Below are 27,407 nucleotides of genomic sequence, written 5' to 3'. Positions count from 1 at the left end.
CAAACTCTCTCAGGAACATATATGAAAACTGAACCCATGTAAATGAAGCTAACTCGGCTGGGCTACCCATCTCATATGCCCGCCACCACTGATAAGCCGCTCTCTTAAGCTGGAACGTAGTGAAAACAACCCCACTAGTCTCAACAATATAAACAGTGCGGAGGATGTTATGGCACTCCTCCAGAAAACCCTGTGCACTCTCTGAAGACAAACCGCTGAATGAAGGAGGGTTATACCTCTTGAACCTTGCAAATCTAAGCTACCCTTCCTCGAATGCTACTGCTCTGACCATAAGCTAAACTGGAACCACGGCCTGTGTTACCATGACACCTGGAACCTGACCAACGTGAACTCGCTGCTCTGGAGTGTGGGCGACGGGAGTCTGGGCTCCTCCCTCGGTCTGTGAAGTAATTGGTGCAACCGGAATATCCCCGCTTGAGCCAATATACCAAACATGCTTAGGAACTGTGCTAAAGCCTCCTGAAGTCTTGGGTTAATAGCAGGCACCTCCTGTTCTTGCCCCCAACTGGAACTATTGGCGGCTCCCCAACTGCTCCTATGGTAGGTGCCCTAGCTGCGGCACATGCTCCTCATCGGCCTCTGCCTTTATCCTTAGCGGCATCTACTCCGGGGTAACATCATCAGGAACCGCAGCTCGTGTCCTCACCATTTGTGAGAGAATGGAATGGTAAATTTCAAACTTCAAGATCAATGAACTCGCACGATAGGAATGAAGGAAGTGAAATTGTCCTAATAGTTCCTTAGCCTCTCGAAGATAAGTACAGACGTCTCCGTACCGATCCGCAAGACTCTACTAAACTCGCTTATGACTCGTAGCACCTATGAACCTATGGCTCTGATACCAACTTGTCATGACCCAATTTTCCCTCCGTTTGGGTATCGTGATGGCACCTAGTCTTAAGGACTAGGTAAGCCTAACAATAATTAAAACAACAATATTATTTAAATAGAATCTCTTATAGTTCCCAAAACTGGTAGTACAAGTCATAAGCTCTATAGAGTGTTTGATAGAAAACTTCTAAATACAACTGTCCAGAAATAAGAATAAACAGTGTAAAACGAAAAGTTGAAGGTGACTCTGAAGCCTGCGAACGCAGCAACAGGTTTACCTTGAGTCTCCGCAACAATAGTCCACACAGCTAGCTAACGAACAATTACCTGGATCTGCACAAAAGAATGTGCAGAAGAGTAGCATGAGCACACCACAACGGTGCCTAGTAAGTATCAAGACTAACCTCGGTGAAGTAGTGACGAGGACTAGTCAAGACATCCACTGGTCTAATAAACTGAACAAGCATAAGTATAGGGATGACAAAACATGATATCTATCTAAGGACCCCGCGATATGGCTAATGACATAGCAACTGCAATAAGGAAGGAAAAACAGGAAGTAACAGCGGAACACCAGAATAAGACACAGAAGAATGAACGAAAACATAACGTAAATCCAGAAATTACAATACAGTAAAGGCAAGTAGTAACTCAGCAGCTGCAATAGTTTTCACATCAGGTCTCGGCCAACAAGCTCAATAAATTAGTCAAATCCTTCAAGTGTAAACTTTCACCCGTAAGTTTTTAAATTGAGGTCTTTAGAATATAATCCTTTCCAATAAGAAATTATATTTGAAATATACTTCCTTCAAATAAATATCTTTCAAACATAGTTCTTTCAAGATAAAACCTTTCAAATATAAACTTTTCAAATAATTAACCTTCAAACATAGTTCTTTCAAGATAAATACTTTTCAAGCATAATCCTTTCAAATAAATATCTTCAAAGATAGTTCCTTCAAGATACATACTTTTCAAATATAAAATCTTCAAGTAATATCCTTCGAGTATAAATCACCCTGTGACACCTAAGCATGGAAAATTATTAGCTCCGAATACAGATATAACCACAGGGGAAATCTACCGGGATACCATCCCGTAGTCCCGAATTAATTATGCAAGACAGAGGGATCTAAAGGAATACGTCCGTAGACCCAATTTAAATATGCAGTGCTGGAGGATCTCCCGGAATACGTCCGTAGTCCCAATTTAAATATGCAATGCTGGGGGATCTCCCGGAATACGTCCGTAGTCCCAAAATAAATATACAGTGCTGGGGGATCTCCCAGAATACATCTGTAGTCCCAATTTAAATATGCAGTGCTGGGGGATCTCCCGGAATACGTCCGTAGTCCCAATTTAAATATGCAGCGCAAACAACAGAGATAACAACTATAATATGACAAAAACCTCGTACATCACCGCAATGAGTACAAAAGCAACAATGACAGAAATGCAAGGTACGGCGAGCAAATCAACTCAAGAATTTAAATCACAAGAACGGTAGAACTCATTCACAAGGAATAACCACAGTAAAGAATGCTAGGCACAAGGAGAACGGCTTAAGAAGGGAAAACAAAACAAAAATGTAGCAACAATTCCATAATATTCAAGTCAATAATAAGAAGCCAACACGAGTCAAATAGTTCCAAATAATGGCAAGTCAACTAAGATATAGGTTCTCTAAACTCCTTTTGAGGTTGAGCAATTACGAGAAAAATTCAACAATTTAAGTAAGGATAAGAAGCGGAAGATAATCATAACTCCAATTAAGACTAAACAATTATAGGATGAGAAAATAATGACTTCAATTAAAGATAAGCATTTATGAAAAATATAGCACGACAATAGAAGAGGTAAAATCTTTGGTTAAGTCGAATAAGGGTCAAATATACAGTAAGAGTGAATCCTAAAGCAATTATCTCCAATCAAAGCATGTAGAGGTGAAACTAGCAAATAGGAATTCAAACGTATCAAAAACAACATAATACACAGTGAATATAAGGACATAAGAACCCTAAAAGTCCAAATTTCTACAAATAAGTCCGAGCACGCACTCGTCACCTCGCGTATACAGACTACAATCAACATAGATGACTCAAATCCTAAGGGGTAGTTCCCCCACACAAGGTTAGGAAAGATACTTACCTCGAGTCAAGCTCAATCAATCCATGAGAATGCCCTTTCCACGAATATCCGGCTCTGAATGGCCCAAATCTAGCAAAAAGTAATTACATATCATATTTACAATCATAATAGACTCGTCTAATTAATTAAATCAATACTTCAACATAAATTCCGAAATTCGCCCTAAAAGGTCGACATGGGCCCATGTCTCAGAATCGGGTAAAAGTCATAAAATACGAAAGCTCATTCACTCACGAGTCTAACCTTATTGAATTTACTAAAATCCAACACCAAAATCTCGATCAAAACCCCAAAATTTGGCCTAAGAACTATTCTCAATGTTTCACCCCAAATCCGAATTTAAACGATGAATTCTAGCATATATTAGTGGAATATAACCATAAGGGAGTTAAGAATCATTACCCAAAAACTTTCTCCGAAAATCTCTCCATATTCCGCCTTCTATCGAGCTCTCAATCAAATTTGTGAAGTGAACTTCAAACCCTCGAATCTGCCCCTTTTCTGCCTAGTTATTCCGCATCTGCGGACCTTGGGTTGCACATACGATGCCGCAGCTGCAAAATTTCCTTCGCAGGTGTGGAATCGACTTAAGAGGGCTGGGTCCGCTTCTGTGGAAAAAGGGTCGCACCTGCGAGTGCGCGCCTGCGGACTATTGTCTGCTTCTGCGATCTCCTCCGCGCCTGCGTGACCCTAACGCATCTGCAGGCATCGCAGATGCGGAATTCACCTCGCATCTGCGACCCCTGGCACTCTTCCATTTTTCCTCTTCTGCGCTTGCCTCCCCGCATGTGAGATCACGCACCTGCGGTCTCTCCACCGCAGATGCAAAAATGACAGATGCCTGAAGACTTCAGCAGCAACACAAATCTAACTTTTGATCCGTTAAGCACTCGAAACTCACACGAGCCCCCCGAGGCCCCCGGGACCTCAACCAAACATACCAACCAATCCTAAAACATCATACGAACTTAGTCGAGCCCTCAAATCACATCAACTAATGCTAAAATCACGAATCACCTTCTAATTCAAACATAAAGAACTTGAAACTTTAAGTTCCTAAAACCGATGTCAAAATCTATCAAACCACGTCCGAATGATCTCAAATTTTGCAAATAGGTCACAAATGACACTACGAACCCACAGCCACTTTCGGAAATCCATTCTGAGCTCGATATCAAATTTCCACTATCGGCCAAAATCGCCGAAAATCTAACTTTTTCCAATTCAAGCCTAAATCTACTACAGACCTCCAAAATATATTCTGGACGCGTTCCTAAGCTCAAAATCACTCAACGGAGCTAATGGAGTTGACAGAATTCCATTCTGGATCCGTCTTCATACAGTTCCGACTACAATCCAAATTCTAAGTTTAAGCTCTCATTTAGGGACTAAGTGTCCCAAATCACTTCGAACTACCCGATAATTGAATTTAACCATGCACGCAAGTCAAGGCACATAATACGAAGCTGCTCAGGGCCTTATGCCTCCGAACGGGACTTAAATTCTCAAAACAACCGGCCAGGTCATTACAAGTCAAGGCCTTCTTTCTAGTGGTACCCTTTGGCCACCAACATGGCCTTATACCTTTCAACCTCACCTGAAGCCTTGTACTTGACTGTAAATATCCACTTGCAACCAATAAAAGACTTTCCAGGAGGCAAGTCTACAATGGCCCAAGTGTTGCTAGTTCCTGCTTCATAGCTTGCACCCAAGTGGGATCTAAGACAGCCTCCTTTAAGGACTTAGGTTCAAGAATAGCTAAGTGAAGTGCCAGTAGATATTGATAAGGTGTTGTCAAGTTGGAATAGGTTACATATGATGAAATAAGATATTGACAGGTGTGACTTGTTGGTTTAGTGACATAATCTTGCAACTACACAGGAGGTCTGCTTGGTCTGCTAGACCTCCTGAGCTCTTGCGCTGCATCAGAATTGAGTGGTTCAGGTGAGTCATGAGCTACATCAGGAAGTATTGGATTGGCTCTGGTAGGAAGGGCCTCCTCATGAATTACAGTAGGAGAAGAAGTGTGAGGGGATCTCCCCCTGAGTTAAGCTATCAGAGGTACCAGGTAAGTTAGCAACTGGATGATTCATACTATCACTAGATGCCACTGGTGACAGCATGTCTAGTACTGGGAACACATGCTTGCCCTCAGACCTCATTTGCTTGAAAGGAAAAATAGCCTCTTGGAATACCACATTTCTGCTCACAAAGAGTGTCTTGGACTGGATATCATATAGTTTATACCCTTTTTCTAGGAAGGAGCATACCCCATGAGAACTACTGGAATGGCCCTTGAGGAAAATTTGTTAGAACATTTTGGAACAACTGCATAACAGAGACACTCTAAGACCTTCAGGTGAGTGGGAGAAGGAGCATGCAAATAAAGCATCTCAAATGATGATTTGAAGCCAATTACTCTAGAGGGTAACCTGTTGAGTATATAAACAATAATGGTGACACACTCACCCCAGAACCTTAATGGGATGCCTGTCCCGATAGAGAATTATCAGATATCAGAAAAGTATCATACTTCAATTTGAATTTTGAATTGAATAGAAAATTGAAATTCTGGTTTCATAGAGCACAACCCGTGTTGCCCCGAATAATCTTCTAACTATTTCAAGGATGGTTCTGTGTTTTATTTCAGCTACTCCATTCTGCTGTGGAGTATACACACAAGTGCTTTGGTGTTCAATACCAAGAGTAGAGAGGAGTCCCTTGAATTCTATGCTAAAAACTCACAGCCATTATCTATTCTAAGTGTTTTAACAGAAGTAGAAAATATGTTCTACACTTTGGTAAAGAATTCTTTAAGAACTACTGTACAGTCAGACTTGGATCGGATCAGGAATATCCAGGTAAACCTGGTATAATCATCTACAACAGTGATAAAGTACCTCTTGCCATCATAAGTGGGAACTTTGTAAGGGCTCCAAATATCACAATGAAGCAAATCAAAAGCAGATTTAGATACAGTAGAGCTTAGCTGAAAAGGTAACTTTTTTTGTTTTTCCAAGGGGCAAACAGTACAATATTGATGTGCATCAGCCTTTAGATGTTTAAGTGCTTCATGTTTCCTTATTATTTGTAGTGATGCATGACCTAGTCTCTTGTGCCATAGGCTACTAGAATTAGATACAACACACATATGAGCATAACTAGTCTTATTCAAATAATATGTACTAGTACTAGTAGTTACTTGTTGACTTGAACCTTGACTAGATCCCTTCTCCTACCTCTCCTGTAACACATAGAGACCATGTTTCTACCTACCAATATCCTTCACCTATCCACTGAAGAGGTCCTGGAAGATGCAGAAGTCAGGAAAGAACATTACCGGGCATTTCAGTTCTTTAGTGAGTTTGGACACTGAGAGAAGATTGAACTTAAACTCAGGTATATATAGCACATTAGATATTTCTTGGTTCTTAAACACAGAGGTCAATCTTGTGTGTGTGACTAAGACTACACTTCATGTAGGTAAGTGAACTTTGCTCTTGTCTGATTGTGGCACTAACATGTATGCTTTTAACATCTGTAAGCTAGATGTCATATGATTAGATGCACCTGTGTCCACAATCCACTACCTATCATTATAGATTGACAATAAGCATGTCTGTGTACCTGCACTAGCTGCCTTGGTTAAGATCCTTCCTCTGGTCCTTTGTTGAGCAACTAAAGTATCTGTTAATACTGCTCTGGTATAAAGAAGGCAGTAGGGGCTTGTGGAGATACTGACATTGTCACTGGGGTAAAGCCTTCTCTGACTGTAGGTTATTATTGGTGTCCTTGTATTCCAGCATTGTTGGCTCCATATGCAGCTCTCTTGTATGAGGTGTTATCCAGATAGCCTGATTTGCATAGGAGTTAGAGTTGATCTGATCTGTATAAGAGGTAGTATTGCCAGCAGAGCCTCCTCCTCTCTTGAAGTCTGGTGGATAGCCTACTAGCTTGTAGCAGTTTTCTTTAGTATGACCTTTGAGGTGACAGTATTCACAGACCAGAGTACTCTTTCTAGGCACAGGTTTAAAATTGTTACCAGCATGCTATCTTCCTTTGTTGTTGAACAAAGATGTGCTCTTAACTAATTGGGTAATTTGTGTCACTTGTGTGAAGTTAGCAAGGTTATGTTATCTCTCCTAGTCTATAATCATTTTGTATGATTTGTTCACAGAGGGAGTAGGATACATCATTGTGATCTGACTCCTAGCTTAGCTATAGGATTCATTTAAGCTAGTTAAGAATTGCATCATCCTTTGGTACTCAAAGTGCTCGAGATACCTTTTTGATTCAGGACAAGGACAACTAGGACATGGCATTATAGCATCAAACTCATACCAAAGGTCCCTAAGTTTAGAGAAATAGTCCGTCATAGTCCCCTAAGTGAGAAAGTGAATTTCCTTGTGCATGTATTGCACTCTAGCACCATTCACTTTGTCAAACCTTTCTCTCAGATCCTCCCAGACTTTGTGTGCATTTGAAGCATACACTACACTACTCAGCAACCCTGGTCTAAAAGCATTCATGATCTAGGATAGGACTACAACATTCACTTTCTCTCATTGATCATATAATTGTAGCTCAAACCTAGATTTAGGGAATCGAGCATCGACAAAACCTAGTTTGCTTTTACCTAGCAGTCCAATTCTCGTAGATCTACTCCAAATTACATAGTTTTCAGATCCTGTTAGTTGAAGTGAAATTAAAGAGCTGCCTGGAGTATCTGTTGGTTGCAGGTACAAAGGATGATTGTGATTAACTGTGGGGAATCCATTGATGTAGTTATGAGCAGCTGCATTACCAGAGGTTCTGGCAGTAGGTTTGATCAGCATAGTGATGGTTTCATCACCAATCGCCATGAATGATGCAAATGAGTTCAAACAAAGTCGAGCAATTTACACAAATTACAAAATCTAATTTCGATTCAAATCACTCTGAGATAGTTTCACTCCAAAATTGAGAGAAATGGGGTGATTATGGAGAGGAATCGAAGTTGTCAGTGGCCGGCAACTCATGTCGTAGGCTCTTATACCATGATAACTTCCATGGATGGAAGCTTTGGTTCTGTGAGTGAATTAAGGAAGAGGGTGTTGTGAGCTTAGAGAGAATTTCTGAGAGAATGAACCTTATCTTATTCATTCAATTGTATTAGACTATGTACAAGTACAAAGTATTTATACAAGCTACTCTAATGAGGACTAACTACTCTAACCGCCTAACCATCTACATAGATTATAACGACTTAACATTAGGTAGGTCCCATAGCCACAACTTACTTTCTAACTAACTGATCTTCAACGAGTATGGTACTTGCGCAGAATTTACTGAAGTTTTGTGTATTGTAAACAATGTAGGACGTAATACTTGATGAGTATGCTAAAGGGAAATATAAGGAAGAATTCATATAGCACATTTTAAAGGTTTTAAATGACTATGTTTTATTATTTTCTTTTATAATGGCGGTATTTGAGTTAATTGTATCTATTTCTATTATTTTATTCAGCCAATTGTTACTTCTCTAACATAAGTACCTTGATAACTTTATGTGGTTACTTTTCGTGATTTTCACTTGTTTCATTGATCCGTCGTCTGCACCACATGTATTTGACCTGCTTTTTACCACCACTTTCATTGCAATTTTCACCAAGTACACTCTGATTTCCACTGTACCTATTCAATGTTGTTTTCTCCTTTGATTTTTTGGTTTTCTTTTCGTTGTAATTTTTTATCCGGGTCATTGTGGGATTGTTAGGCAACGGAAGAACATCATAATCCTCTTCCACAACCTCCCAAAGATCTAAACCCTCTAAGTAAGTCTCCATTCTCACTGCCCACAGTTGGTAATTCACCATCAAAGACTGAAGGAGCCAATTGGAAAAAACTAGTTTCAGTCTCTATCTCACTCAAGAAAAAATTTCACTCAATTCCCTTATGAAGATGACTTATGTCAATTGTTAGTTCTTAATAAAAGAAACTAAAACTAAAGGGAAATAGCAGAGGAAGATTACCGGAAAATAAGAGGAGTATACTGGAATAGATATAAAAAAGTTCTAAAGAATTAAAGCTGAAAGTTCTATGTTATTTTACTGCAATCTGCACTATAATTTATAAGAGAACTACTAACTTCAAATATCTAAAAATTAGCACAAAATCTGTTGAAAATAACAAACATCTTGATACTAGTTCACTCTTAGAGACTAATTCAAAAAAAGTTATTCAAATTCAAACTAAATTACTGCATTAAAAAAACTCTAAGTTAAAACAGTAAAATAATTAACTCAGAGCAGCTCCCCAAACATATTTCTAACATTCTTTTTCTTTCCTATTTTTTTTCTTTTGCAAAGTTAACATCATCTGGATTCCGCTTTTTCACCTTCCCCACATTCCACCTTCTTCTTCGTTGTAACACTGTCTTGTTTTCGTCATTTAGTCCCACAATTAGCACTAGCATTTTCAATTTGTCTTTTTATGTATTAAGAATATCTTTAGCTCAGTTTTATGCACTCAGTTATCTTTGCAAATAAATATCCGATCTGAAAACACTTTCTGTTCAAATGAAATTTTATTTGCTTGGCACTACCTAGGGTGTAAATATTTAAAAATCGACTAAACCGACAGAATCGTATCGTATCGAACTGATTTTTAGCTTTATTTTAATAAAACCGTAGGTTTTATATAAATCTATAACCGTACCGATAATTAGGGTAGATTTTTTATTTTATCAAAATAAACCGAAAAATACCGAACCGTACTGAATAAATTTGCAATGTAAAAAATATATTTATATATTAAGTTTAAAAATAATAAAACATTAAATTTTTTCTTGGGCCTAGAATTATGAAATAGTTACAAGCCAACAAGTAATTAAAATCATAATTCACAAACCTATTATGCTACTTCTATTGAAACTAGATTATTTCCAACATATTCATTAGCAAGACACAAGGTATTGTAGCGATTATATGTAGCAAATTACAATGTATTGAATATGTTATCTTTCGTTTGATTTAGATTTATCTTTTCAAGAGTGCATTGATTGCGAAGAATAGCCATAAACACCTTGTAATAACCCACATATATAATCTCAATTTCAGGGTACTTCAATCGCAACTCCTCTAACGCTTGCCACATATGATCATTGCTACAATCAGATGACTATTTTTGACATGATAATTTGCTTAAAAACTTCCATTTTATTTCTGTTTCTATGTCAAGCTGTACGTCATAACGCCTATGCTAATAACCCATATGCCAAGGAGTTTGGCATTAAGCTAGCATTTGGCCATAGATTCTCAAATTTGTTCTGAAAAATCTGATTTGGGTGACGTATGATTTGAAAATAAAAATGTGTTTGTACATCCATTTTAAAACATATTTCCCAAATTTATTTTGAAAAAATATGAAATATGACTTATACCCACAAGTTTTAAAAACTATCACAAATACCCAACAGTACCATTATCAATAATATTCATTATATTATCGCAAATCATAATCCTGAACATAAATAAATTTGATGCAAAATTATTATTTTATAATAAACTACATGATACACTATCAGGTGACCGAGAAGACAAAGCAACATTGTTACAAAATAATAAATGGTGGGCTCTTTTATAAAATATAAAAGTTTGGGGCAATTTTAGAAAAATATAATAGTAATATTTTGGCCCAAAACCAGCTATTGAGCTGGTTTTGGGATTTGAGATTTGGGATTTTGCCAAATTGTAGCCAAAATATATGACCAAATGTGTGTTTCCCAAATAAAACCCAAATTTATTTTGGCAAAATCTATGGACAAACGGTCCTAAGATTATTGACAAGTTGGCACAAGTTAAGGCTCCTATTTTACCTACACTTCGGATATGTTAGGCTCCTCATTGCTTTAAAACAAATGATTCTTCTCATGGTTGAGGGGGAATGGTCTTACAACCCCTCGGTATACCATTCTTGATTAAATTTGATTTGTGCAGTGAAAAAATTTATTTTAGTTAGGATTTCAATAATGAGTATGTATTTCTGCAGCTCAAGAAGTATCATGATAACAGTCGAGAAAAAGACTGCCCGCCACAAGTTGGCAAATGGAATAGGCAGAATACATCGATAGCCCCTTAAAGTTATCATTACTTTTCACGGTGACACTCCATCTTAAGTCCGCTCCATTTGAACACTCCAACCACAGCTCGAATGTGTCATTTAGACACAAAATTTGTAGGCAGCCAAACACAAAAGGTACGTGAAATTCACACGCCAGACTGACGAATAAGACAAGGACATGTGGATTTAATTTAAACAACTATAAAAAATTAGAAAATATTAAATATAAAAATGAGAACCCCACCCATCCACCGGTCGTCATCTTCCCCGATGACCATTTTTTATTGGCAAAATCAATTTTCAGCCATTTTTTCCAATTCTTCTCCAGAAAATTGGTCCTTTCTTTTTTCGTTTTTTTGCTTTTTCTTCACATTGGAGCTTTGGCCAAATTATTTTTTGAAAGATCCAAATCTGATTTTCTCCTTCTTTAGATTCACGAAAATTCGCTGGAAAAATAAAGTTTCGCCCTTTTTGAGATGTAAATCTGATTTTTCTTCATATTCAATTCACAAAGTTTAATTCCGTTAATGTTGAGAAAAACAAAACTTCGCCAGAAAAAATAAAGTTTCGCCGGAAATGTTATTATTCAAAATTTTCTTCTTTTTAATGTTAATTTTGTTACCATTAAAAGATCCAAATATTGTTCAAGAGAAGATGGAGGTAACAAAGTTTTTCTTTCTTGTTCTTTCTACTTTTGGACAACTAGCAAGATTTTTGTTATTTTTGGGTTGAAGAGATAGCGATGAGTGCAGCTTACATGATGTTTTTGTGCTTATGTGCGCGAGTTATTTGGTGGTGTTGGGGCTGTTCATTTTTAGACCTAAAGGGGTTGCTGGATATGATTGTTTTGGATGTTAAAGTGAAGTTTGGTAAAGCTCACATGGTGTTAATTGACAGGATATGATGGAATGAGAAGATGGAAAGGAGAGAAAAAGAAAGCTACTTTGTTTTTTTTCTCTATTAATCTTTATAGACTATATTCTTGAATCTCAACTTAGTTAATATCTTTCCACTTGTGTGATTAATATTTGCTTAATTTTTTTTACGATGTTGTAGAATAATTGATGGATATATACTCTAACCATCTTTCATATTTTTTTGATTCATCGCCTTTTAAACTGTAAAAATATCTAGAGAATTTTGTTAAGTTCTATAAAAGTACGTATGTTATTTCATTCTACTTCTACTAGTGACTTTTACATGATATTTAAAATAATTACTTAAAATTAACTGAACCGTACCGATATAGAAGAGAAACCGACATGATTGGAACGGTTTTGAAAAGTCTAATGTTGGTTATACATAGTAGAATAACCGAAAAATTGATATGCTATAAATTTTATAAAATAATCGGTCGAACCGACCCCTTTGAAACCTCTACCCATAGCGAGGTGTGATCAACCACTGGACATCACAATTAACTGTCCTACAAAGTCGAAATCCAAAATCTTGATAATAGCCAATGCCATTCCTCAAAGAACTTTAGCAATAATCTTTTACGCCATATTAAGACAAAAGGGTAAATTGCATTCTATTTGTCTTTAGTGGACAAAAGCAAAATTTGTCAACTACTGCATGCATGTGTTGTGACCAGCTTTAACATATTGTATGTAGGTATTTTCCTGTCACGCACCACGCAAACTTCCAGGTCCGCAACGCTTTGGCAACCATTTCTAAAACGAGATTGGACCAATTCTTATCTGCTGTCTAAGATGGGATATTCACAGCATCACAGTCAGAATTGCACTTACCAGTGCATCCACACAAACTTTTTAAAAAGAATTTGTGATTCAAAATGGTCGATTGAACTGATTATCCAGTTTCCTGCTTTGGCTACGACCAACTAATTCCGATGCACAACTCGCATTTCGTTATTGAATAAATATATAGAGCTAGTGAAATTCTCTTTCAGCTTGGGATATTAATTTTTCAGACAAAGAATACTTTTTCTCCTCTCTGAAAGCCATCTCCTCTTTCCTACGTACTATTAATAGGTTATCACGTTAATTTCTCCCTCCGTTCTTTTTAAGAAATCATTTATTAAGGGTTTGTTTTACTAAATTAATCTTAGTTATAATGATTATTAAAGTTGTAACTCTAATAAATTTGGGAAGTGTGAATACTGAATATTAAAGTTAATATTGAAAGAAAATAATAAATCTCTTTTGATTTGTTAAAAAGAACAAGTAAAACAAAAACAAAAATTGATATGAGGTACTAGTAAAAGAAAATGGATGGAGTATGTTAAGTGGACTATAGCTCAGAACGTTTTTAGAAACCAATCTAGGTTTGTGCAATAGCATTTAGCACTGTATAGGCAAATTTTACTAAAAGTTTAGTGTGTTCTAAACACTGTAGGACGTAAGTATAAAATTTGATGAGTATGGAATGAAGAATTCATATAACGCATCTTTAAGGTTTTAGCTGCATTCTGTTTTATTTTTCTTTTATAATAATGATGTTTGAGTCAATTATTGAATTGAACCACTATTACTTTTCACTATGGGCGTATAAACCGAACCGAAAAACCGCACCAAATCAAAAAGTTAAATCAAACCGATTAAAAAACCGACTTGGTTTGGTTTGGTTTGGTTTGGTATTTAGTAAAAAAACTCGAACCAACCCGACATATAAATATATAATTTTTATATATACTTTTAAGATTTTATATAGAATTTTCTTTAAAAAATATCTAGAAATATTTGGGATTCTCTTGAGGGATATAAATTTTAATAGAATATGAAGCACTCCATATTTATTGACCTTAAATAATGGGGTGTATGGCACTTTCTTATGAAGTATTACTGAAATGCGTCTATTTCTTTGTTCTTCCATATTCATATCATATGTTAAAATCTTTTAAATTCTTATATCTTTTTCGAATGTGAAGTGATTATTAATATTTATGTATTATATTGATTTTTATGTTTAATTACTAAATTCGGTTAACCAAAAAGTATGCATCAACGAAAAATTATTGTCAGACGACTAAAAAAATAATTATTATGTGTTACTAATAGAATTCTCCCATAAGAATATTTTAATCGATAATATGCTTGTCAATTTTTTATATTTTTACTAAATATATATATTTACTTATCAAATATTTAACAAAGTAAGATTGAAATAACATTTAAGTAACAAAAAACCCGAAAACCCGAAAAATCCGACAAAACTGAACCAATCCAAATCGATATAGTTAATTTGGTTTGATTTTAATAAAATCTGAACCAACCCGTTCCATGTACACCCCTACTTTTCACCACATATATATTGATAACTCTTTGGGACTATTCTCATAATTTTCACTTATTCCGTTGACCAGTCGATTATAGTACGGGCTCGTTTGGTACGAGAGATAATGAATAATTAATCCCGAAATTAAATTTGAGATTAGTTTATTCTACGTTTGATTGAGATAAAATTATGATATAACTAAATCTGAGATTAGTAATTATTCCGAGATTATAATATTATTTTTATTTCTATAGGAGGGTGAGATCAGAGCGTATGTAGCGTATAAGTGACGGGTTCAATTGGACCCATAACTTTCGATGCGTAGCATAAATTTATGTGTAAAATCTACTAAAATTGCAACAAAAAATATGATTTGAACTCATAACTTTAAAAATATAATAAGTTCAATGCTAAAAATCTTAAAGGCTGAACCCGTAAGATTTAAATTCTGGGTTCACGTCTAAATGAGATAACAATTCTAAAATAATTAATCCGAAAATAACTTATTTTCAACCAAACTAGCTACGTGAATTCAACTGTTTACCACCACTTTCTTTGCAGTTTCCACCAAGTACACTCTGATTTCCACTATACCTACTTAATGTACGTCGTCGACCTTTACAGTTTTTAACTCCCACTTGCTAGATCTCTTTTTCTCTGTTTAGGCATGCACCCGTTTTGTACACGCTTTTTCACCTCTTACGTAGACAAATTGCACTGAAATGCGGTTCCTAGGTTTAGTCCAACACCAACTTGAATCCAGTTGGATTATGTTTTCGTGTTTTCTTATGCTTTGTTTGTACGATTTCCTTTAATATTTCATGTGAAAAAATGTGAAGTCTTCATTCTTAATTCTTGCTTCGGCTAGGCACTTGCGATATTTTTATTACGTTCTCAAGCAAATGTCACTGTCCTGTTGGTGTTGTTAAGAGAAAAATCTGCTCAAGAGTATAATCTAGTGGTAAACGAAGAGGGTGATTCTCACAAGAGACATGGATTTAAAATTAATCAAAGATTAAAATAATATTATTTCATTTATTTTAGTTTATGTGATATAGATTTGACTTGATACTAAATTTAAAAAAAAATAAAAACTTTTAAAATTTATGATCTTAAACATACGGTGACATTTTTTTTGTTATAAAACTTTTGAAATATGTGATCTTAAACGTGACATTATATTTTTATAGCCATAAAATCTTATCATTAAAGATAAATAGAAAGTCTAAGTTAAATTATTTTAAAATATATTAGTACCTCATTCTTTTTCAAATATAGACTATTACTAAGAAAAATATATCATATAAACCGGAATAGAGGGAGCATGTGGTTTCTTCTAATCTATCACAATTATTAGTGCATAAAGTTATCTAATACTTGTACGAGAGAGAAGACACTTTAGAATAAAATAGTCAATGTATGCCGAAGAAAACTGAGACCACTTAATAAAAACAAAAAGATAGAAGATGAGATCTATCAAACAAAAGAGACTTCCCCAGAAATTTAATACATTATGATTAGGTCCTTATAAATTCGATTGCCATTAGTCGTCATGGACCATATTGTTACTTGGTGGGTGATCAACTTCAATATTTTCTACTACAATTTAATGAATAGTACTATTCATCTTTAATTTGCTGTAGTGTGGGGACTCTCTCCGTATATATATTCTCTTTCTGTGTTTACATGTTTGACCCACGAATTGAATACAGTTGTCCATTGTTTTCGTGTTTAAGTTTCTAAGCTTCCCGAATCAACGACGATAGATTCCTTTGATGCTTTATATCTAGCTACTTGTAGCTTGTCTATTTTCGTGAGGTAAGGACCAAATCTTTTTGTACAATTTGAATTTGAATTCTCTGGAATTTGTTTCTTTACCTATAGTTTTTAATGCAGTTTGACAAATTTGTTATAGGGTATTGATAGAGGCGTATAATAATATCTGTCACTGTTTCTTTATTAATTTTTCTGGAACTGGAAAAAATCTTGTAATATTAATTGTAACAGGTTGTTTTTGTTGTCAGCTGTTGATACCGTTGATCTGTATTATATTCTGTTAATCCTTCTTCATTAATATGATATTAATAAGAACTTTGACGTTATCCTACACGTACTAAACTAGCTTTGTCAAGAACCTCCGCAGTCTCATCTTCAAACAAATTGCCAATTAATTAGTTTTCTTGCCAAAAATGAAATACAATACAATACAATAAAATAAAAGCTTCGTGGGAGTATTAACCTTGGTGCAGTCTCTTTCTGTTTTTTTTTTTAAATGTAATATTTTCTCATTAATCCTTCTTTATCGTCATTCTTTAGACTAGCGAAATTTTATTTAATATTTAAGTGTTTAGATGGCATGATTCATATAAGCAAGTCGCAATTGGAAGTGATGGTTCGTCTTATCTGTGTGTTTGACATTAGTTAATAGTTTCAAAGTTGGATTAATTATCTTTTGCCTCTACCTTGTAGTAATCTTTCAGAAAAAGTGGCGTCTTGTTCCTTTAATACCAATTGTTCAAAATCTTGATGCTGACATTGAAGGAATTTTTTCCAACTCCATCCTTAATCGGAGTACATACTATCTAAGTTGGTCCGACCCACCATGCCTGGCCCTTTATCTTACCTTAAGGCGATTAGGTGCCGCACCCGTGTCGACACGATACTAGTATGGATATGGGTATGAGATCTGTACCAGATCTAGTCAAACAATTTTGGGTACTTTGACCACGACAGACGAAAAAATTCGAGACGAGATACAATTTGATTTTCGAAATCGAAACAAAAACTAGGGTAATTTTGAAGAAAATAGCATACTTATCTAGGAAATCAATTCTTTACTTATCTACAACTTGAGAATAAAAAAGAAATCAACACTTTACAAATTATACATAAATATTGCATAAAATTTCTCATAATTTAGAGATATTTCTATATTCTTATTCTTTTGAATTATTTTTAGTCAGATCTCCACACTCGTATCCGTACTAGGATCCGTATCTCAAATCTTACCTTACTATATACGTTGTTTCACTCATTAGCAGGCAAATAGTTGTAGTCAACCCCGTTCTCCAGCGAATCGAGGACAAATATTCAAGTTGTACCTGCTAGAGTTCACCAACTTTTATATTTAAAGAACACAAGTTAATAATATATATATATCATTAAATTATAATTTAATTTGATATAACAAATTATTATTCTATTTTTCCGACTACCATATAAAGTAGTATTAGAAAAATTTATTAATTGCGAGTTAACTCAACCTGATAGTGTAATAAATTTATACACCGCAATTGCACAAATTAAAGTTGAACTACTATTCATGTTTCTTGTCTCATATGGTTTTTAATTTTTTATGTTTGGTTGAACGGAATATTGTTAACTTCATTCATAGATGGCAGCTGTTTATAACAAATATGATGTGACCGATGTCTGCTTCCAAGAACATTGCATGACTAATTAATGCCTATTTATACTGCTTTCTTTCTGTGGCTTGCAGTCTCGTGTTTTTCTCAAACATTGGTCGTTCCAACTGCTAAATTCTGCTCTTGGCTAGTATCCCATCTGAAAAGAAAAACTCAGATCTTTTATTTTGGGTGCTTCAGTTTCGATCTTCAATTAATCCAAGTACTGTAGCCGCTTAGAGAAATTCAAGTCCGATAGTGGATTGCATTGTCTGCATTTAAACAACAGAGCAAATAGAAGGTAAGATAGATCTCCTTGGCTTCTTCCTGTGGCTATGTTTGTTTACTTCTTTGGTACAATATAAATATATTCTTCTTGTTAAACCATTGCATGGCCAGTATTTCTGCATTTGCTATAGATCGATCCTGCACTAGCTCAAAAGTGAATTCTCTTTTGTTTCTAATTTGTTTTATTATTTGTACTATTTTTTAATCTTTTTATTATGTCTGCAAAGTGCAAAGGAAGAGGACCAAATTCTAGAGAGGTCAGTGGTCACCAGAGACTATTGCTTAAAGAGAACTTGAATGAGTCTTAGCTTCTTTTTTCTTTTTCTTTTATGGAATACATATTTTGCAAATGTTAATTACTCAGGACAAGTACATATAATACTATAAGTATAGTGCATGATCCATGTTCCTGCTTTAACAAACAGGCATATGATACTTCTTGGGTTTGTCCAAAAATATGCATCCTGAAGTTTCTTTCCTCTTTATCATTGAGCAAAAAAATATTTTAAAAAATTTAAGTTATATACATATAGTGTAATGAACTTTTGGCATGTTATAAGTTGTAACACATCACTTACATATTACCAATCAATACTACTATTAAATATAATTACTTATAATTATCTTTCTTTTTAATTGTGTAAATAATTTTTACACTGTCAATATATGGAACTTCAATTAAAAATTAATGTGTTTATGTACCTAATAATTATATTTTATTTACAGGTCCTTTAAATAAGCATGGAAACCAGTGAACAAATCCATACTGAGAAGGAAGCTTGTGCTGAAGGACTTCCATCACTCATCAGATTCATAAGTTCTGAAATGGATCACGACTTTGATAGTATAGTGAATGACCATATTAAAAATCAGACTGCGCCTGCACCTGAATCTTACTCTCCAAGCTCATCAATTATGGTAATCTTTTTTCTTTTCTTAATAATAATGTCAGTTAGAAAGTTAAATAAATGCTGTATTCTTCAGTTGTATTGATTTTATTGGCGACTTATAGATTGAATGGCTCTGCACCTTTTGCTGGTATAAGATATGTAGCAGTGGCGGAGCCACATGCATTTAAGGGGTGTCAATCGACACCCCTTTGTCGAAAAATTATACTGCGTAGTTAGGTAATTTTTTATAAAATATGTATATATACTATGTATTGATAACTCTTTACTTCTTGATGAGTTTATTTCTTTATATTTTGACCCCTTGATGAAAATTCTGGCTCCGCCACTGATATGTAGTACTATTAGCTTGAGCTTAGTCTTATGTTGTTCAAATTAAATAGAAACTGACTTTTCAGAACTATAATCACAAAACTACTTTTCAGATTCTTTTCTTTTTCTCAGCTCTAAACTTTTCTTATACTATCTTTGAGTTACAACTACTTTTACAAATTTGTGCCCAAGATAAGCAGATCCCTGTACCTGATTGAATAATGATAATCTAACTAAATATTTGAAACCAAAAAATAGATTGAAATACTTTCTAGGGGCATGAATTTTAAATTTAATTAAGTGATTCATTGGAATATTTTGAAGGGTAGCCTTAGAGCAACGGTAAAGTTGTCTCCACGTGACATATAGGTCACGAGTTCGAATCGTGGAATCAACAACTGATGCTTGTATCAGTGTAGGCTACCTACATCACACCCCTTGGGATGCGACCCTACCCTTCTCCGAATCCTGTGTGAACGCGGGATGCTTTGTGCACTTAGCTGCCCATTCATTCGAATATTTCTAACTGCTATTAATATACTTCTGGATAAAGGTTACTATTATGCTACATCTATGATCTTGTAACTTTCAACATCTTCCTATGTTTGTAATTGATCATTGAACAAAGTAGGAAGTATCATTGGATGAAATTTGAGTTAGATTTGACTTTATTACCACCTTGATCTGTAACACTAAATATTTTCCTATGATCTTTCTAGGTATCTGAATTTGCTGCTGAGCGAGAAATTGACAGAATTCGTGCAGTTTCCATTAGCATGCCGCCCTCTCCGAAAAAAGTTGTCTTCACTGATGACACTAAAGACACTCCTGATTCTGCTTTTAGATCAAAAGATGCTGGCAGCAACGGAAATAAGAAAACAAGGTTTTATTCTCAGCCTATGCCAACAGGTACGACTGCAGCTTCTGGAGCTCCTGCAAGCGGCGAACTTCCTAGGAATCCCAGGATTAGCAAGCTAAAGGATAAAAGATATGACAGTTTCAAAACATTTTCTGGTAGGCTTGAGAGACAATTATCAAATTTGCGCGGAAATAAGAACCAGGAAACAGAACAAGAGTCCATCTCTCAACCCAGTGCTGAAATGGAAATTAATATTCCTGTCGACCGATATTTTGATGCCTTGGAGGGACCAGAACTTGACAAGCTAAGGGTATGCTTTTCCTGCTTTTATCCATTAATTTTGGTTATCTGGCTGGAGTTTCATTGTTTAGGGTTAAAAGATTGTCTTTTTGATTTATTACCATCTGATCATCTAAGTATTATAAAGTTCACAGTGCTTTTCTCAGGCTGCAATCTAGTGTAAAGGGTATTCACCTGCTCCAATTAATTCTCCACTCTATTTCTGGAATCAATTTACTTGGTTAAGTCTAATCTGCATGTTTATTAGAGGACACCAATTGATTTTCTTTGTTGTGACTACTTATTTTGTTGTATGTTTGTTTATCTAAAATAAGAGCAAATAGTTAAGAGTAAGCCTCAAGGGTGTTAATGCAAAGAAGTTACATGCCTCATTTGGAATTGATTTCACATTGTGAACCTTGTTTCCTGCTAATTCTTTTCATTTCTATCTTTATCTGTCAACACAATTATGGTGAATCAAGATTGTGAGCTGGTATTGCATCTTTTTTTCCTCTACAGGCTTCTGAGGAAAGTGTTCTTCCAGAGGACAAGACATGGCCATTTCTACTTCGTTACCCTATTTCTTCGTTTGGTATCATTCTTGGTGTTAGTAGCCAAGCTATAATGTGGAAAGCCTTGGCCACTTCTTCCTCGACCAAATTCCTCCACATAAGTTTGGACGTAAACCTTGTTCTCTGGTACATCTCTGTTGCCCTGATGGCAATTGTCTCTTTCACTTATGCCTTGAAAATCATTTTATACTTTGAAGCAGTTCGTCGAGAGTACTACCACCCGATACGTGTTAACTTCTTCTTTGCTCCATGGATAGCGCTTCTATTCTTAGCGCTTGGACTTCCACCCTCAGTTTATCAAAACCTTCCCGAAGCTTTGTGGTATGTCCTTATGACGCCATTCTTATGCTTAGAGCTCAAGATCTACGGGCAATGGATGTCCGGAGGTCAAAGAAGGCTCTCGAAAGTGGCCAATCCATCAAATCATCTCTCAGTGGTGGGAAACTTTGTTGGTTCCTTGCTTGGTGCAACCATGGGACTAAAAGAAGGGGCAATTTTCTTTTTTGCTGTTGGATTGGCTCATTACACTGTTCTGTTTGTAACTCTGTACCAAAGACTTCCAACAAATGAGACACTGCCAAAGGATCTTCATCCCGTGTTCTTTCTATTTGTTGCTGCTCCAAGTGTTGCTTCTATGGCATGGGCAAATATCCAAGGGTCCTTTGATTTTGGAGCTCGGATTGCATATTTCATTGCCTTGTTCCTTTATTTCTCACTGGTAAGTCAAACAAGATAGTCAAGTGTCTTTCAACATTTTCAAATTGCTTCAACCTTTGATGTTTTGGTAGCATGCTTATCTATTTCTTTCTTTGTTTTTTCTTATTCCTTGACAGGCTGTTCGCATTAATTTCTTCCGAGGATTCAGGTATGCTAATGTTACCTATGTGTCCGTATATCTTATACCTCATGATCGTTGGAGTTGTTCTTAAAACTTGTCCAATATGTAATTGTAGGTTTTCATTGGCTTGGTGGGCCTACACTTTTCCAATGACCGGAGCTGCTATTGCCACAATCAGATACTCAAATGTGGTTAACACCGTTGTGACCAAAATCCTGGTTGTCATACTTTGCACTCTTTCTACACTCACAGTAACAGCACTGCTTGTGACAACCATCATTCATGCCTTTGTTCTGAGAGACCTCTTTCCAAATGACATCTCTATTGCAATTAGCGAGAGAAGGCCTAAAACACATCGAAGATGGTATCATCATAGGCGAGCTGGCAGCACAGATATTGATCAATTCCTTAAATATGCAGATTCTGCTGAAGCCAAAGATATCGAAGCAGCTCTTAGTAGCCCAGAGTTGACCACCTCTGCTCCAAAAGAAGTTAAGTCAAGATTGATTCATTCAGTTCGATGATCCTGAATTATTGTTTGCATGTATCATTTGTAAACCTTTAATGTTTTATCAAGTGAGGAGCACCAAAATTTTGGTAATCCTGTGAACTTGATATAGGAGAAGGCACAAAGGGTCTTGTAAAAAGAAGTGATCAAGGTAAAAGCACTATGAGAGATACAAGGGGACGAGTGTTTTTCTAAGTTTGGAAAGTGTTCCTTTCTGTATATAGTGTGGGAGATGTGTATTTCTATTAATAAAAGGGTCCTTTGTATCTTTTTCACTGCTGAGCAGCTCTTACGATGTTGCAGTATCCACAATTTTATTATTCAGTTTACTGGTGCAAATTTCATAAATATGGTCATTTGGTGCAAAATCAACTTGTAACCTAACTAGTAGGGCAGAATATTAATCTCTTTTGCACCGAATTTCATAAATATGATCTAGAATATAGAGATGTAGGTAATATAAAAAATTATTAAAGGAAAGATGATGCTTCAAGGCGAGTTATAATGTCTCTTTACTTAAGGTTAAATTTGTTCCAACCAAATAATCTGTATGTAAATAGAGTACTTATGAATATGCTTCGCACAGAGTCAGCCGCTCAAGTGTTCACCTAAGAGAACAAAGTGTCTAACCTATGAAATTAGATACAAGCATTCACCTAGGAGAACAAAGTGTCTTAAGTATCTAAGCTGTGGAATCAGATTACCAAACCAACTAAAGAGATGTGAAAACCATACATATACACAATGCATATGCACATGTCCCCATTTATAAACTAGTCTAAAAAGCTATACCAAAAATAATGTGGGACAAAGTTCAGTCTTTTCAGCATTTGCACTTTCACTTGCACATGAAAAATCCCCTTATTTGAAAGGGCAGTAGGATAATCATGTCTGCTGAGAAGCAAGTAGCTAGCAGGACAACTCACTTGAAAATGTTTGCAGCATGAATTCATTTGTTTGTCCTATGTAATACCATCAAATAAAGGACCTTAGGCTGGCTGAAAATGTTATTGATATGAAGCACTCGACAAGGTTTTGGTCCTCAAAACTGTTCGTTCCTTGTGTTTCTAAGCTGCTGAGGAAAGTAGTTGATTGATAGAAAAATAATTCTTTCTCTATAAATGAGTAACTTGGTAATTTTCATCTACTAACCTGTCTACGAGTTAAAAACTACTCTGATAAACTTTCTTCTCAGCCAATATATAGGTTAAAGATGTCAGTGTTGGCATACAAACATGTTGGTAATAGTACGTGTACTGTCGTGACAAGTAAATCAACTAATGGTGACTAAACTTACGTGGTGTTGGTGATAATAGTAGCCAGAGGAATCAAAGTATCACCCACAAAATTGACAAGTTTAGATAGCTATACACATATGATGAGTTCTGGTCCCCCCTCCGTTATCACCATCACCCATGAGATTAAACATGGCAAAATATAGTATGGGAAAGCAAAAGCGTTTGAAGATGCCATTATTTTGTTGTGCTTCTTTCCGCTACACAAACCGGATAACAAAATTCAGAAAAATGCATGCCACTCTGAGATTCGAACATCAAATCTAAAATAACTTTTTAGTTATTTTTTCCCTACACTATAGCTATCAAAAACAACCTTTCTACTTTCACAAGGAAGGGATAAAATCGGCATACACACTACTCTTGGGCCTTGCCTACACCATAGACTGTCAAGAGAATGCGTGTACCAAAAAATACTTCTATCCCTATTTGCATAGTATAAATTTTTGACGAATGAAATTCAATTGAATCCTTTGTTGGACAGGCAGCTTTGTCCAACAAAGAAGACAAGTTTAAGGAGAAATAAACACAGAGCATTGCCATTAATGCACCTTTCTAACAAGTAGCACCTTTTGTTAGAAAGGTGTACAGTACATGTTAGGTGTTAGGGCCTAGGCGAGAGCCAAGTTACTGGCCCAACCCTGAGCGAGGCCCATGGTTCCTTTATTGGGTAAAAGAACAGATTAGTTCCCTCCGCCATGGGATTGCCTGGGAATTCTATAGCTTACTACTAGAAAATCGCGTTTTTCCAACCCCGAAATTTCCGACGGAAAACTGTTGTCGGAAATTTTCGACCGAAACAGTAGAAAAATAATAGTTATATTTTTATTACATAACTTCGACCATGTTTCCGACGATAGTGGCCGCACAGCTTGGCGCTAACCGGTTATCCCTCCTTGTGGAATTCATTGTAGAAAATCAGACGCCATTTATGACCTAGGAGTTAGGAGTCAACATGTAAGTTTTTTTTTTCAAAAAAAAAAAAAAAAGATAAGTAGACAGAAAGTTTCTTTTTAAAAAAAATAAATGCGGACGTTATTCTGGTACAGATAAATCGAGGTACCTTGCTAGTAGGCAGTGGCGGAGACATTTAGAATCAAATGGTGTCATCTGACACTGTTTTGTACATGTATATATATAATAACAAGTTGACACGACTTGAAAAATAATGCAAAGTAAATATATAAGATTTTTAGCCTTTGAGCATCATACCCCGGACCCAATTTAGTATACAAATTGAATAATGATAATATCGAGACCGTTTATGCAAATCTCTATTATGATAGTGAGCATGGGGCTTAACCCCTTCCATCTTAATGGCTTTCCTTATCGTGAGGGGATGTTAGTGTTATAGGCTTTTCACTCATCTAGGAAAAAGGACAGTTGACTCCTTTTCAATAGAAAAAATAACCTAACCAATTCAGTTGGTTGGTCAATCCATAAGATCTTACCGGGCAGGTAAATTACGACCTTACCCTGAGGGGGGGAAAAATAAAACAATGGTGGGTCATTTGAAATATTTGTTTTAATAAAACTATATGGAATATAATTGGTGATAATGAAGGAGAAGTCTAGTGGAGTAGGGAATTGGTTTTCTTATGTTGTCAAGAATTGAGGTTTCAGAAAAACATGGGTGAATGGGCATAAACCCATAAACCATAACCAATGTCCAAAATTGCAGATACAAAGCCGAGGGGATAAGGATTCTCGTGCCTATTGACTTTCACGTGGTGGGTCACTCAATCAGTTTCCATATAATCTAAGGTTTCGTTTAAATGTTTAAGGAAGTGGTTGGATAATGTATTTCTCGAAGGGAAAAAATTGTAGTAAACTAAGAACAGAAATGACTCTTTTGTATACATTTTGTAAGAAAGGAAAAAAGAAATTATTTAAGATTCCCTAACTTTTCGCAAGGCTTGATTTGGAGGCGTAATTTCTTCCACAAAACATACCAAAAAAGAAAAAAAGATTAGGAAAAAGACAGAAAAAAAATTCTATTTTTCTTATTTCCAGGCAATCAAACCGTATTAAAATGGATATACATAAAATCAGCATGCCAACAAGTAGGGGCTAATAAAAAGTTTGCATTATTATCATCCGGAGAGCTCATCAAAACTTTAAAGGTAGATGAGAATAATATTATTTAATATAAAATAATAGTGATGATTATTCGATAAATCATAGGTAGGACTAGATACGTTCGACTTGGTAGATTAGGTTTAGAACATGGCGATCACGGACTGAAGATCGACCCCGAGTCTCACCGAGCTAGAATCCGAGGTCGGAAAACCTGCATTCGAGGAAAATTGAGTCTGGTGTCAACCTTAGCCTCGAACGAGCTCGAGGATAACTAACAGAAGACTAAAATATCCGCAATCGGACAGATATTACGGCGAGAATCTCGGCATGTATCAGCAAGGAACCAGTAATCAGCAAATCAAAAGATTTTTACCTTATATAGAAATGTACCTAGAATAGGACTCCTCTACTATATAAAAGGGGGTCTGATACTTCATTAAAAATACTTTAACACGCATCACAAAGCAATACATTATTATTTCTAGTTCTCATTATCTTGTCATTCTGTTCCGGCATCGATAAAAATATTTCTGACCCGAGCGTGACTAACCTTCAAGGCTAAGATTGTTCAACTTGTGTGGTTTGCATTTTTTTTTTCATTGCTTATTTCAACATTAATCTGATTTCTCGTTTTGTATCAAGTTAGATCGTGTATCCTTAAAATCACGTACAAATTCAATTATTATCCAATTTTGAGGGTAAACAGTTTGGCGCCCACCGTGGGGCTAAGGATAATAGTGGTTATTTGATACGAATCTCCATAACTCACACTACTTTACCCTTGCTCTTTGAATTGTCTTTGATTCGAGGCTAGAATACAAAATGTCGAACTCTCAATCAGCACCCATGCATGTTGACAACGAGTCCGGTCATCAAGGTGAAAATAACAACATAGCGCCCGAAAATGAGGTACCACCTGCTGATCCCATTGGAATTCCGATCGCAGACCCGATTGACGCTAACTCACATGTGGCTATCGATGCAAACTTGCCTACCGACCCGAAAATAGCGTTCGTGGTGGAGCCCGATCGGCAACTCGAAACACACAAAACGTTAAAAGAGACGGGATTAGTCTACGGTTGATCTTCGAAATGTTGAGGCTGAACAGGCGGCAATAACTCAATTACAGAACCAAAGTCGTGCACCGAGCAAGGTTGAGCCCGATCCACGCTGGGAAGTCACCCTCAGGGATGAACCTGTCATAGAAAGGTCAAATGAACATGAATCAGGGACTAACCCTGAGATTATAAAGATGCTCGAGGAGCTGACAAAGCGGATAGAATCAGGGGAGAAGAAAATCGAAGCTAACGATAAAAAGGCGGAGACCTACAACTCTAGGGTAAACCAAATTCCATGAGCACCTCCCATATTGAAAGGATTGGATTCCAGGAAGTTCGTGCAAAAACCTTTTCCTCCGAGCGCAGATCCGAAGCCGATCCCCAAAAAATTTTGTATGCCCGAAATACCTAAGTATAACGGAACGACCGACCCAAATGAGCATGTGACCTCTTATACATGTGCCATCAAAGGGAACGACTTGGAGGACGACGAGGTCGAGTCTGTTCTACTGGAAAAATTTGGGGAGACCCTGTCAAAGGGAGCTATGATATGGTATCACAATTTACCTCCTAATTCTATTGACTCATTTGCTATGCTTGCAGACTTTTTTGTAAAAGCACATGCTGGTGCCATCAAGGTCGAGACTAGGAAATCGGACCTTTTCAAAGT

The 27,407-nt window shown here is 36.0% G+C and overlaps 1 protein-coding gene across 2 annotated transcripts; it reads left to right on the top strand.

Annotated features, from left to right (window-relative positions):
* Window positions 1-15,939: 15,939 nt before the first annotated feature.
* On the top strand, window positions 15,940-22,580 carry LOC104097041 (S-type anion channel SLAH2-like). Of its 2 annotated transcripts, none has more exons than XM_070197220.1 (7): window positions 15,940-16,155; window positions 17,943-18,042; window positions 18,756-18,947; window positions 19,969-20,418; window positions 20,907-21,677; window positions 21,793-21,824; window positions 21,913-22,580. In XM_070197220.1, exons 3-7 carry the CDS (start codon window positions 18,771-18,773, stop codon window positions 22,319-22,321), a joined length of 1,839 nt encoding a protein of 612 aa, XP_070053321.1. In that variant the 5' UTR covers window positions 15,940-16,155; window positions 17,943-18,042; window positions 18,756-18,770; the 3' UTR covers window positions 22,322-22,580. The 2 variants fall into 2 exon arrangements, with proteins under 2 accessions (XP_070053321.1, XP_009601842.1); XM_009603547.4 differs by having other exon boundaries at window positions 17,837-18,042.
* The last annotated feature ends 4,827 nt before the right edge of the window (window positions 22,581-27,407 follow it).

Source organism: Nicotiana tomentosiformis, chromosome 3 (genome assembly GCF_000390325.3).
Source record: "Nicotiana tomentosiformis chromosome 3, ASM39032v3, whole genome shotgun sequence".
In the NCBI taxonomy this organism is placed as follows: domain Eukaryota; kingdom Viridiplantae; phylum Streptophyta; class Magnoliopsida; order Solanales; family Solanaceae; genus Nicotiana; species Nicotiana tomentosiformis.
Note: the sequence above shows the minus strand (reverse complement) of the source record. Positions and strands in the feature narration are given on the sequence as shown.

Bases quoted from the DNA above. Each gene is read 5' to 3' on its own strand.
- LOC104097041 (XM_070197220.1), top strand. From the start codon at position 18,771: ATGGAAACCAGTGAACAAATCCATACTGAGAAGGAAGCTTGTGCTGAA. The intron at 20,419-20,906 runs GTATGCTTTTCC...TTTCCTCTACAG, and splicing joins CAGAACTTGACAAGCTAAGG to GCTTCTGAGGAAAGTGTTCT. The intron at 21,678-21,792 runs GTAAGTCAAACA...ATTCCTTGACAG, and splicing joins TGTTCCTTTATTTCTCACTG to GCTGTTCGCATTAATTTCTT.